At 37.7% G+C, this 14,503-nt stretch overlaps 1 protein-coding gene and 1 pseudogene across 2 annotated transcripts in view; one reads left to right on the plus strand and one right to left on the minus strand.

The window, feature by feature from the left end:
* The window catches only part of Efhc2 (EF-hand domain (C-terminal) containing 2), a 164,266-nt gene that overhangs the window by 124,443 nt on the left and 25,320 nt on the right, over positions 1–14,503 (plus strand). The window contains exon 12 of the mRNA XM_013030843.1: positions 12,390–12,587. Within this exon, the coding sequence (XP_012886297.1) occupies positions 12,390–12,587 (198 nt within the window). The remainder of the gene's footprint in view (positions 1–12,389; positions 12,588–14,503) is intronic.
* LOC105996663 lies at positions 3,957–4,596 on the minus strand (annotated as a pseudogene). Its single transcript, XR_001175614.1, has one exon. The product of XR_001175614.1 is annotated as a ferritin light chain pseudogene (transcript).

Genomic DNA, 14,503 nt, shown 5'->3' on the forward strand with positions numbered 1-14,503 from the left:
GTCTTGGCCGAGGAGTCCCTAAAAGTACCCAAAAGAACACAGGCCCAAGAGCTATTACTAAGGGTTGTGCTGCCGATTGTGAATGACAGACCTCTGGAGACATGGGACATGGAGATCCTCTTGGAACTCTTTGTCAATGCTTAGGTTATTAGTCTCTTTATTGTATTTACATATTTACTTTATATATATATATATTTATATATATATTTAAAAATGAGAAATGTATTCATTACCTTGCTCATGTAACTGTAACCCCTCCTCTGTACAGTATTCTCACAACTTATTAAACTTATTTTTAAAATGCCAGTTCTGGGGCTTGAGCGCTGGGCCTGATGTTCTTGCTCAATATTTCAGCCCATGGCTGGTACTTTGACAGTCTGTCATTTTGCTGATAAATTAGAGATAGAATCTCTCAGACTTTTTCTGCCTATGTTGGCTTTGAACCAATGTCTTCTAGGTTTCAAACTCCTGAGTAGCTAGAATTATAGGCATGAGCTACCAGTGCTTGGAAAGGTTTTTCACCTTTACTCTCCATTTATGCTCTGGTTTTCTTTCTAAATCTCCAAACCAAATGTGACTTCTTGGTCTTCAAATGAAAAGCTTGTCTTTCCTGCTTTCTAAAGTAAATGTACCTTCTTACCATATTGACTTGGCTCCTAGAAGTGATTGAATTTCTCCTTTCCTTAACAATTCTCCACACTTACACATAAACACATGCACACACAAATATGTGTATACATCACATCTTTGACAGAGCCTGTGAGATTTGTGAACTGCCAGCCACACACCAACACCCAGACGAACCTACTGACCTTTTTGTAAAGTTGCACAAACAGGAAAAACTTAAGTCTGGATTCTCATGCAGATTCCAAACATGGTTTATTGGATGGAAAAAATGGTTTTAGTTTGTTTATTCTTAGAAACTAGTTGTGTTATGACCATAAGAGAATGTATGTCTCAGCAAGCACTAACCATTTTTGAGAAGCAAACAGACCAAAATAGGGAACTACTTGTTCTAAAAACCTACAGAACACATTATTTTCTGAGTTAAAAGTTAACAGGAGATACTAACAGGAGACCAGACATGGAAAAAACTCAGTAGTAGTAAACTAGAGAACTATCTTCAGAAATACTTCCAGAACAAAATAAGAAAGGGGTTGAAGCAATGAGGAAGAAGAGAGCAGAAATGGTGGTAGAGAGGGAACTGAAGAAATACAACTAAAGTCAGAGATTTTCTAAAACAAAATCCTTGTTTTTTATTTATCTGTTTCTTTTCAAAGAGTGGTGGTCTGGATTGAGCCCAGAGTCTCTTTCATCTAAGTGTGTGCTTTACCACAGAGCTACATTCACAGCTGTTCACATAATCTTTTTCTAAACTTAAAAAAGGATCTAGAAATTGAGAGAATTCATTTTTCCAAACAAAAATATATGGAAAGAGATGACTAAATACACCTTGGTAAAAATTTAAAAAGAGCTATCAAAGAAACCATTATTATAAACATCAAAGAAAAGTGGACACGGACACACACACACACACACACACACACACACACACACAAACTTTAAAAATATACTAGCAGCAGCACCAGTGACCTGTAAACCAAAAGTGGCCTCAGGTAATGCAAGGAAGAACTGGATCAAATTTTCAGTGCTTTGAGGGTAAACAAACTGCGGATGAGTTGTTTTTTTGTACATGGGTCATTGGAAATGCTTTCAAATCTGCAAGAAAACTTAAAATATATTTTTTTGTAAATTGCTCAAAGAAACACATTACTTTAGTACATTGATGCAAAGCATGAATAAAGCAATACAAATGAGGAAATCAAGGGAGGGGCATCTTAAAGAATTAAAACCAGGGGTTGGGAAGGTGATTCAGTGGTAGAGCGCTTGCCTTGCATGCCTGACGCCCTGGGTTCGATTCCTCAGCACCACATAAGCAAAAGAAAAAAGCCAGAAGTGACGCTGTGGCTCAAGTGGTAGAGTGCTAGCCTTGAGCTGAAGAGTTGAGGGATAGCGCCCAGGCCCAGAGTTCAGGCCCCACAAATGGACCCCCCCCCAAAAAAAATTAAAACCATAATTACCATTACGATTGGTTTCATATATGAACATACATATACACACTTATATATGTAAATTTAAAGCAAAACCACTTCACAAAAAGGTAAATGAGGCCAGGTGCAGTGATGCTACCAGTAAGCCAACTCCTCAGCTCCTCTTTTTAAAATATTGTTTTTATATATTATCCAAATTCTCTATAATTGGAAATGAATTACTTTTATTAAGAACAATAAGTTTTCCATTTTACTGGACATTGATGAAAGTGAACCACATAACTCATGGATGGAGATGGGAAGGAGGGAATGTAGAGAATGAGGGAACAGATGATGCTATGCAAAAGGAAGGAAATTTACTCATTACCTGTTGTATATAAAGGTAACCCCACTGTATATATCACCTCTAAAACAACAATAAAGTAATTAAAATAAAATAAAAAACAAAAAACAGTGAGTTTTCCATTTTAAAGTGTGTCATTAAAACGAGTGAAGAATCTGATAGAAAGTTTTGAGTTTCGAAGTTGATTATAAGCACCCAAAGGTGCACACTCCCATCTTGCATTCAGTCTATGTGTGACCTAAGAACCAGTGGGTTTATGTGGGATTATTCTACATGTAAGATTCTCTAATGGTTTCAGAACTCAGCATGATCTTATAAGCCTCAAAAACATCTGGCAACCAAATAAGAAAGTTAAAAACAAAGTTACAAAGACAAATGCAATAGCAATTGTGAGAGAGAGGCAAGAGGGTTGTAAATTCAAGGCCTGCCTGGGATCCATAGTGAGACCCTGTCTTAATAAAAATTCTACCAACAGCCCTGAGCACAGGATAGGTATTAGTAAAAAATAATGTTATATAAAATGAAGAACTCTATTTAAAATGAGATACATTTTTGCTCCTTTCTCCCAACATTGCCAACTTGTTATTGAGACTTACATTTGCTTAACCCCCTCCAAAAATATTGATACAATTTAAGAAACAAAAACACTCACTGGTATTTGAGCTTTTTTAAATGCATGTTACCTCAATTTTAACGGATGTCTAAAATTATACTACTATGAGGAGTAGACTGTTAATAATGTACAGAAATTGCTCTTACCTGCATAAGAAAATTTTTCTGTTTGGCTAGACTCAAATAGCCCAAAATCCAGTGCAACAGGCCATTCTGAATTTCAAGCTAAGTGAATTAAAATGATTATGTACCTTGTACTACATGTCAAAATCAGAAAAAAAAATATTTGATGCAAATTGAAGGTTAGAGTAGTAATAAAAAGAAAACAAGATATCGTTTACATTTAATTTGGAAAAAATAGGGTCATGGCTTTCAATGCTGATGTACTTCTCTTTTAGAAAATATATCAAAAAACCAATTTACAAAGCAGATGAATTCGGCAGTAATTATACTGTCATAAGATTCTTTCATTTCAAAAGAATTTATTTTTAGGGTTCAGTGTGCTGATTTGTCATCAGGAACTTGAGAGAAACGAGAGGAATTTACAGCTAAGATGTTCTGTACCATTGCCAATTAAAAATGACCAAAATGAGGATAATGTATTTTTCTGTGTAACTGAGTATGAAAGAGGGCATTTGATTTGATTTCTAAAAATGGAGTGTTTGTGGAACTTTTGAGATCTATCCAGTTTATAAAGAAGACTCACCTGGAACTTGTTTTTTTTTTTTTTTAATCACTTCAGACTTATTCCTGAATAGGACTTTTGAAAATAAGTGGACCATTTTCCTTTTACATTCTGTAGAGAAAATTTAAGGTTTCTTAGTCATTAAATACATGTCCAATTCCTCCAAGGTAAACTGAAAAGAAGCTACTCTTTAAACTCTTTATTTATTTATATTTTTTGCTGCAAAAAGGTTTATTTCATTTGATACAAGGCTGGGGATGGGCTCCAGGATGGTTAGTTAGGAAGTTTCCCAATGGCTAGAGGCAGAAGCTCAGGCGGAAACCCTGATATCTGGCAAGGCAGAGATGGCCCTCAAAGGCTGCTGGACTCTCGTGTTCTCTAGTCGTGCTTGAGGGTGAGTCGTTCGAAGAGATACTCGCCTATTCCTGCCTGAGGGGCAGCCAGCCTGTGGAGGTTGGTTAAGTGGTCGCCCATCTTCTTGATGAGCTTCACCTCTTCATCCAGGAAATGGTTCTCCAGGAAGTCACAGAGATGGGAGTCTGTGCAAGCAGAACCCATGGCATGAAGATCCAAAATGGCTTGGTTTAGGTTCTTCTCCAGGGCCAGGGCGGCTTCCATGGCCTCCACGGTTTTACCCCACTCATCCTGAGAAGGTTTCTGCACATCCTGGAACAGCGCGCGGCCGCCGCACTGGTTCTGCATCTTCAGGAGGCGCTGGGCGCCCTCATGCTTCTCCTCCGCCAACTCGCAGAAGAAATGGCCCACGCACACCAGAGCCACATCATCGCGATCGAAACAGTAGCCCAGAGAGGGTAGGTGTAGGAGGCCTGCAAATGCAAGTTGACCAGGCTGTTGACAGCAGCCTCCACCTCGGTGGAGTAATTCTGACGAATCTGAGAGGTCATGGCTGGTCATGGATACAGAGCTAACCACAGAAAAACACGGCGTTGGTTGGTCCTGGAAGAAGGCAATGGGCGAGAAGATCAGGGTCAGAGGTGGTGAATGAAGAGGCAGTTGGTGGTGGAAAGGAGGAGTCCCGGGGTCTGTTCCGTCCAAACACTGTTGAAGCAAGACACAGATCCGCGGGACTGGTGCACACTTCTGCTTCTTTAAAGTCTTTAAAACAACTTGATATGATCTCCCTTGTGAGATGACGAAAATAAAAACTGCTCTCATTTATTGAGTATTCGTAGTTCCAGGCACTATACTGAATGCTTTTCATAGCCTCAGTTTTTCATCTATTCGGCAAACTTTTATTCAGCTTGCTTTGTTCTAGAGACTACACTATTTATGGTATTACAGTGAACAAAATAGGACAACTCAGCCTTACCCCAAGTGGAAGTTTCTTCTGGGAATGGGGGAACATGAAGATGATGTGTAAAATAAGGAATTTTCTAGTAAAGTATGATGAATGTCATTGAAGAAAAGAAAGCAGGAAAGGAGTAACGGTTATAGAAACAGGGCTCATACTTTTAACAAGGCTAGTTAGGGAAGGCCTTAATGGAGAAGCCGATATATAAGCAGAAAAGATGCCCTATAGGAGATAGAGGTCTGTAGTATGTACCTTTGTTGAAGAAGAGAAATCCAAATAGTAGAAACAGCAAGTGTAAAGGCTGTGAGGTGAAACATAATTTGACCTGTTTGAGGGGAGCAAGAAGTGCAGTAAGGCTACTAAAGAGTGAAAGATGGGTCATAGAGGATGGACATTTTTTTCAATCTTGTAAAAAATAATTTATAATATTAACTAAGCATATGTTATAAGATTAATAATTTTACAATTAATAAATGTACAATATACTATATAAATTTACCAATGTGAGGTAATATTGGACAAAGACAAAGTAATAACACTAGAATCTTTAACATTAATATTATTCAGTGAGCAAAAGATCAGTACTTTTTTGTGGTACTGGGTTTGAACTCATAGCCTTGCACTTGCTAGGCAGGTGTTATACCACCAAGCCATAGTCTCACCCCCTTTTACATGCATAATTTCTTTTTTGGAGGACAGATTGGATTTGAATTTGTTGTTTGCTAGGTAAGTAGTCTCTAACACTTGAGCCACACCTTCAGCCTGGATCAGTGTAATTTGTAACTTATTTAAAAGTATAATTTCATTCATCCTAAGAGATTAGACAAGAAGATATATGTCAATGGCAGATCTTATTATTTACTCTCAAGGGCTATGCTTGATAGAACTTGGACTTTTGTTTTTATTCTGCTAAGCAAAGTGGAGTATGCAGAAAAATTTGTGGTTCTTCAGTAGATTAAACAGAATTACCAAATAACCCCACAATTTCACTCTTCAGTATGTGTGTGTGTGAGAGAGTGTGCCTACACACAGATACCCCGAAGAATTGAAAACAGGCATTCAACAAAAACCTTGTACACAAATCATAGCAACACAATTCACAATAGTCAAAAGGCAACATAACCAAGATGTCTTTCTGCACAAATGTGTAAGTAATATGTGATATAGTCATTCAAAGTAATATTAATCTGACATAAAAGGAACAAACAAGGTACTTATACATGTCACAAAATAGCTGTATATTGAAAGCATTGTGTTAACAGAAAGAAGTTAGTTAGACCACATATGATTCCATTTATCTAAAATTCCAAGAATTTTCAAATCATCAGAGATAGCAGTGGAGAGGACTGGGGGAAGAAAGGAAAGGAACTGCTTAGTGGGCATGACATTTCTTTAGACTGATGGAATGCTTTGGAACTAGATAAAGGTAGTGTTTTCACAATACTGCCAGTGCCACAAATGGTAAATTTCATGCTATGTATATTTCACTACAATTTTAAAAAATGAAGTATAGGGCTGGGAATGTGGCTTAGTGGTAGAGTGCTTGCCTACTGTGCATGAAGCCCTGGGTTCAATTCCTCAGTACCACATACACAGAAAAAAACAAGCTGGAACTGGTGCTGTGGCTCAAGCGGTAGAGTGCTAGCCTTGAGCAAAAGAAGCTTAGGCACAGTACCCAGACCCTGAATTCAAGTCCCATGACTGGCAAAAAAGAAGTATATTACTGCTGAAAAGATTGCCAATTCTTTGTGAAACCCAATAAGATCTGACAGGGAATAGTAAATCCTCAAGAAGGAAATCATGGCAAATTCAGGGCAAAGTAGCAACAGCCATTTGAGGGCTGCAAGGTAAGGATTAGATGTGCCAGTTGAGGTCATGCCTTGTAAGCAGTCTTGTGGCACCTCTGGTGTCCCCCACAACTGGTGACAGTTTTCAGTGTGACATGGTTTGTTTGAAGGTCTCATATTAAACTGTGTAATGCTGTTGAATATGGAACTGTTTTCCCCCTTAAAAATGTATAGAAACACAGCAGATACAAATTTTAACTGCACTGATGCAAGCATATTTTCAGTTTACCCGATGAAGAGGTAGGATCTGGTGGTGCTATTATAAATTTAAAGTTGTACAGAAAGTTCCTAGTTATTGATGCACATGTTTATATATATATTTTATTGTAAAAATACTGTACAGAGGGGTTACTGTTACATGAGTAGGGTAATGAGTGCATTTCCTATCGAGCATTGTTACCTCCTCCTTTGTTTTTCCCCTACCATCCCTTCCTCCCTACCTCCCCATCTCCTCCCTCCCACCCCAAACTGTAAAGTGAAATTGTAAAGTTCATTTTCAACATAGCATCTTGAACATCTCACTGTTACAATGGGTCAACCTGTATCCTTATTTCAGCATTTTGTTATATCTTTCCCCCTCCCCAAATTATAAAAATGTATATACAAGATGCAGGACACCAGAATCCAATACAGTGAAAGCAGGGGTTACACCATGGGGGAAGAACACACAAAAGAAACAAAAGAATCACATAGTACATTAAAAGTACATTAAAAACAATAGCAAGAAAGAAAAAAACCCACTTGTGTCCCTATCCTGGGGTTCATTTCACTTAACATCATCTTATATGGTCATATGTATATAGCTTTTGACCTTTACTGCTTGTCCTAGACATGTACTAGTTATTGCAAATAATGGAAACTATGGGACCTATGTTTCTTTGGGCCTGGCTTACTTCACTTAGTATATTTTTCCCCAAGTCTTTCCATTTCCTAACAAATGGGGTGATGTTGTTCTTTCTGATGGAGGCATAGAATTCCATTGTATATATATATATATATATATATATATATATATATATATATATCACATTTTTTTGATCCATTCATCTACTGAGGGGCATCTGGGTTGGTTCCTTATCTTAGTTATGGTGAATAATGCTGCGTTGAACATGGTTGTGATGCACATGTTTTTTATGCTCATCCTTGATAATGTGCCACATGCTCTGTTCACATTGGTTGAAGATAAGAAAGGAAGAAGCTTTCACATGATTTTTCTTTGTGACTATGAAGTGTGACTTTGATTATTAGAAAAACCCAGAAAAAGTACAAATAGGTTTCAGAAAAGAAATAAATCTCTTCAATTACTTGCATTACTGTCGATATTTTGGCCTAGATAATTCTGTTTCCTCCCTTCCCCCTTTCCTCCCTCCTTCCCTTCCTCCCTTCCTTCGTTCCTTCCCTCCTTCCTTTCTTCCTGTTTGATTTATTTTATGCCAGTGCTGGGGCTTACACTCAAGGACTTGGTGCTGTCCCTTAGGTTTTTCACTCTCTCTTGAGCCACAGCTCCACTTCTGGCTCTTTTCTGGTTACCCAGAGATAAGAGTTTCACAGCTTTTTTTTCTTCTAGGGCTTGCTTTGAATTGTGATCCTTAGGTCTCAGCCTCCTGAGAAGCTAGGATTACAGGCTTGAGCCATCTGTATCAAGCTCTTTTTTGTATGACTACACATGTACTTGTATCTTGAGTTTCACTAGGATCAGCATAGCATGAATATTTTTATACCAATAAATACAAATCTACATTTTAGTAATGATGGTAGGGTGTTCCATTTTATGCATAGTCTTAGCTGATTATTCCATGACAAATACTGAAAGCCTGGGGCTGTCCTTACAGTATGTACTGTGTGGTCAGTGCTCTGTCAGAGATGGTTACTCAAGCTTTTAAAAATTATGTTCTTTTTTTGTGTGTGTGCTGGCTAATGATAGTCTGCAAAGCAGAGGTAATGAACAATCTCAGTACAATTTCTGTTGCTGTAACAAAATGCTAGAGATAGGTAGTTTATAAAGAATAGAAGTACCTTTGGCTCACTGTTTTGGAGGTTGGAAGTCAAAGAACATGATCGTGGCATCTGATGAGGGCCTTGTTGCATCATAACATGTTGGACAGAGTAGGAACAGAGCAAGCTGCCTAGCTTAGGGCTCTCATTCTCCTTTTACAAAACCACTAAAGCCACCATAAGGTGGAGGTGTCCCACCTTGATGACCTCTTCTAATCCTAATTACCTCCCAAAGATCCCACCTCTAAATACCATTAATATGAATTTTCCAACATGTGAATTTTTGGGGGGATATATTCCCACCATAGTATGGACAGCAAAGAGAAGAGAGATCTACAAAATAATCAGCTCCAATCCCATGGCCCTTAAAGAGTTTTTTCTTTTTGCCAAGTCCCATGCCACCCAGTTATTCCATCTTCTTTCCCAGCAGAACAGGGGAACTAGAGAAGTATATAGGAGCAGAGGATTTGAGGTCACACTATATAGCTTCACATTTTGGAGCTGGAAACCTAAGATGAATTACTAAACAGCTTTATGCCTCACTTTTTTTCATCTGTAGAATGAGGATAACAACAGTACCTATCTGCTAGGTCAGAAGAGATGTTCCAGGGCTGGGAAGTTGGCTCAGTGGTAGAGTACTTGCCTCACATGCATGAGGCCCTGAGTTCTATTCCTCAGCACCACATAAGCAAAAAGAAAAAAGCCGGAAGTGGCACTGTGGCTCAAGTGGTAGAGCGCTAGCCTTGAGCTGAAGAGCTGAGGGATAGTGCCCAGAGTTTACACTCCACGACCGGACCCCTCCCCCCCACAAAAAAAGAGATGTTCCATGTCAAAGGTACCTAGCAACACATGACTTTACATGTAGCTACTTCCCAGTAAATAGTAGAGTTCATTACTGATATTATTCATTTCAGTCAATTGGCCCTTCCACTCTTTTGATTTTGAGAGTACAATTGAATGCTTGATGTAGTATAGACTCTAAAAAGTTCAGGTACCGAAGTGTCATTTTACAGTCTACAGAGTGAACCTTTGTCAATATTACAGATTAATTATTTGACCTGACTTTCTGAAATTGTGCAGTTCTCTTGGTTTAAGTTAGCCTTCATTTCCCATTAAAAAATTAAAACCAAAGATGGGTTTTGGTGGCTCACATCCATAATCCTAGCTACTTAGGTGGCTGAGATATGAGGACTGAGGTTTGAAGTCAATCTGAGACATATCCTCAAGACTTATCTCTGATTACCCAGCAAAAAAACAGAAATGGATATATGGCTCAAGTAGTGGAGTACCAGGCTTGAGGAAAAATGCCAAGTGAGAGTGTGAAGACTATAGTTCAAGCCTCAGTTCTGGCACAACACAGAACAGCAACAATGAAAAAATTGTAAACTAAAACCCAAACCTGAACGTTGAAAAATAAGAAAAGTAGATATTGGCAAAAATGTAATCCCTGTGGATAAGATAACATCACAGAATTTCCTAGATGCTTTCCTGAGTAAACTAGAATGATTAAATATGTTAATGAATTATCAAAAAGAAATAAAACCATTCTTCTTAGAAGACAGGTCAATATTACAAGAGCAAATAAAATATTATTTTTCCCTTGCTTATTTTTGAGTCTTGGAAACAGAAATATGTCTGGTTAAGTAGATTTTTTTGGTGGGACCTTATTCATTTAAGCACTATAGTGTTTTGTGTTTTTATCATTTCAATGTAATTCTGCCTAATGCATGCTGTATAATCTATAATACTCATACAGTAAATAAATTAGAAGCAATACAATCAATGTTTTAGTCTTTGGGTCCTCTCAATATGTTGCTGTTACCATTTTTTAAGCTTTGCCAAATAATCACAAAGCTATTTGTCTCCTGGAAACTCATATAGTTACAGTTCCAGATAGCTCTTTTAACATTTCTCTTTATTTATTCCTCATTGCCAGGTTGTATCAGTTTTTATTCTTTGTGTGTGTAAGTATGTCATGGAGCAGAGCTTGAACTCTGATTGGGCATTGTCCCTGAGCTTTTTTGCTCAAGGCTAGCAGTCTACTGCTTTGTGCCATAGTTCCACTTCTGGCTTTCTAGTAGTTAACTGGACATAGGAGTCTCATAGAATTTCCTGCCCAGGCTGGCTTCAAACCACATTCCTCAGATCTCAGCCTCTCCTGAATAGCTAGGATTACAGGTGTAAACCACCAATGCCCAGATCAGATTTTACTTTATTTTTTGTCAGTGTGGAGCTTGAACTCTGGGCCTGGGTACTGTCCCTCAGTTTTTCAGCTCAAGGAGAGTGCTCTACCACTTGAGCCACAGTGTCACTTCTGGTTTTCTGGTAGTTAATTGGAGATAAGCGTCTCTTGGACTTTCCTGCCCAGACTGGCCTTGAACTGTGATCTTCAGATCTCAGCCTCCTGAGTAGCTAGGATTATAGGCTTGAGCCACCAGCGCCCAGACCAGTTTTTACTTTTTTAAATTTATTTTTAATATGTTTTATATTGTAAAAATACTGTACAGAGGGGTTACAGTTACATAAGTATATGAGCAAGATAATGAGTACATTTCCTATCAAGCATTGTTACCTCCTCCTTTGTTTTACCCCTACTGTTCCTTCCCTCCTATCTCAACTTCACTCCCCACCCCTAAATTGTAAACTTCTATTTTCAACATAGTGTCATTGTTACAATGGGTCAATCTATATCCCTATTTAAGCATTTTGTTTTTTCTCTTCCCCCTCTCTTCCCAAATTAGAGAAGTGTATATACAAGATGCAGGGCACCCACATCAAATAGAGTGAAAACAGGGGTTATACCATGGGGGAGGAACATACAAAGAAACACAAAGATCACATGGTACATTATAAATACGTTAGAAACAATAGCAAGCAAGAAAAAAAAACACTTGTGTCCCTATCTTGGGGTTCATTTCACTTAACATCATCTTATATGGTCATATGTACATAGCTTTTGACCTTTTCTGCTTGTCCTAGACATATACTAGTTATTGCAAATAAGGGAAACCATGGGACCTATGTTTTTTTAAGCCTGGCTTTCTTCACTTAATATAATTTTTTTCCAAGTCTTTCCATTTCCTAACAAATGGGACGATGCCATTCTTTCTGATGCAGGCATCAGTTTTTACTTTTGATTACAAAAGAGATCAGATTATTTTCCTATCTGCAAAACACCTTTGTAGATTATTGACTTACAAATTTGGGGTCCTTGGAAAATGGAAATCCATGTCAGCTATTATTTCCTGTAAGGAAGTATTAGAGATATTGAATAAAGCCATGTACTTAGTGATAAGTATTTTGACTACTCAAGGACTTTAACAGTTTACTTCCTGGTGGCATGCTGCTATCAAAGTGGGAGAAAAGCATTTTATTTATAAAATGGCGTTAGTGCCTTCCTGCTGCTCTTTAAAATAAAGAATAGTAGCCATGTATCCTCTACATAGTTGGCAAAAGTTCTATAAAATGGAATTTGGACATTTTTTAGTAGAAGAAAGAGTAAAATATTCTTAGATGTTACTGTGTTTTTCCATTTTCTTTGCAGAGACATATTGATAGATATAACTACTGGGAAGCTTGTAGAGCAGGAGATCATAACTGTTGCTCGTCACTACCGTTTGGCTTCTGCTGATGATACAGATTTGACTACGTTAATGTCCCAGGTCCATGAAAAGTTCAAGAAAAGTATGTTTGAGAATTTTGACAGGCTCTTAGCTACCTGTTTGTATGAAGATCGAGCAAAGTAAGCTTTATTTTATTTTAATAGATCATTTAAGTTGATGTGAGCCTGAGTAATGAAAGAAATGCATATCATCCAAAAGGTCTAAAAGTAAACTGGTGTGTCTTATGATACTCAACTATTCAGCAAACACATTAGGAAACAAGAGAGGAATAGAACAGGCCGTATATCTTTAAAAGAATAGGCTGCTCCTGGCATGTGAATTTGCTTCGATAAGCTTTCAACTGAAACATGCAGTGAAACAAGAGGTTAGGGAATTTTAATACTGAGATGCTATCTCACATTATTTCAGTACTACCTGGGACTTATAAATGTGACTTTGATAATACACAAAACAAGAAACTTGGAAACAAACAATCCAAAGAAATTCTTAGAAATTGTTTCTTAAAAGTAATAAAGCGGTGAGCTAGGAATGTGGCTTAGTGGTAGAGTGTTTGCCTAGCGTGCATGAAACCCTGGGTTCGATTTCTAGTACCATATAAACAGAAAAAGCCGGAAGTGGTGCTGTGATTCAAGTGGTAGAGTGCTAGCCTTGAGCAAAAGAAGCTCAGGGACAGTGCCAAACCCCTAAGATCAAGCCCCAGGACTGGCACACACACACAAAAGTAATGAATGAAAATATAATTATTTCTAACACATGGTTAGTATGTATAAAGTCTTATTAGATCATAGTTACATACAGCTTGATACAGTGGTTTTGGTATATGCCACCTAATAGAATGTAGGGGAAATCCATCAATTCAATAGGAATTTATTGATTTTTTTTGCTGTTGGAAATTTTAGTTCTCACTCCAGCTTCTATTTTCTTAATTTTAATTTAATTTTTATTATCATGAAATAGTTTTACTAAAGGGTTTGAATCCAACGTGTCAGTTTCTGAGTACAGTGCATCTTAATCAGTGTCAACTCTAGCTTTTAACCTTATTACTGTATACCATTGCCCCTTTCTTCCCTGTGATTCCTTTGCTTATCCTTAGACTTTATATCTGTATCCAGGTGGCCAGGTCATGCCTTAAATATCTTTAACAAATCATAGTTTACCTTAAAAGGGCACGTGATTATTTTTCGAATTCATAATGCATCTTTATTGAGTTATTATGACATTTGAATTTTTCTTTGACTCTTTAAACTTCCTTGTTGCCTACTGGAGAATATGTGGCCTGAGCTTTGCATAACCTTGGCTGTGTCTTCCACCAGGGTGAGAGATATGATCCTCCCTCACTAAAGAAATACTTCTGGAGAGTATTAGAGCTGCTTGATAAGACAGCCTGGGGTTCATCTAGATCTAATAAGCTTTGATTGTAAACAACATTCTCATTGCAAAGAAAAGAGGCCAATTTGTTTCCTTTGGGTTACAATTTTGTGTAGTGTCTCAAAGAACATTGGCTGAGTATTTGGCAAGCATTTCTAGGCTGCCAATAGGCTGGGGAAAATGAATGTTGGGCCTCCTCTAGAGAAAATGATTTGCATCTCACAAAATTGAAGGGAATGTTAAGGCCCCAGTTGGTTTCGGGTCCAAGAAAAAGACCTAAAAACACCCCCAAGTCATATTATACTTGTGTTGGATGCTCTAAATGCCTGTCAAATTTAAAAGATGTTTTCAAATATCAGCACCATTTTTGACTAGTGGTCAAGAATGCATATCGATTACTGAGAGCAACACTCATGGATACAGCCTAAATAGGCCTGCATTATCACCAACCAAATATCTGAATCTGGATCTTGATAGAAAGCCCATAGTAAGGAGAGAAATCTAGTGACCTCTGAATTGGAAAATGTTGGTGAAATATAATACTACTGTTTTTCCTTGTGGAACATTCCAATATCAGTTTTCATGCATACCTTCATGTGTACATTTTCAGGATATGTTGTTTCTGTTTTCTTTCTTATATCATATAATTGTTGTTCATGGAACACAC

Source organism: Dipodomys ordii, unplaced genomic scaffold (assembly GCF_000151885.1).
Source record: "Dipodomys ordii isolate 6190 unplaced genomic scaffold, Dord_2.0 Scaffold134, whole genome shotgun sequence".
NCBI classification, from domain to species: domain Eukaryota; kingdom Metazoa; phylum Chordata; class Mammalia; order Rodentia; family Heteromyidae; genus Dipodomys; species Dipodomys ordii.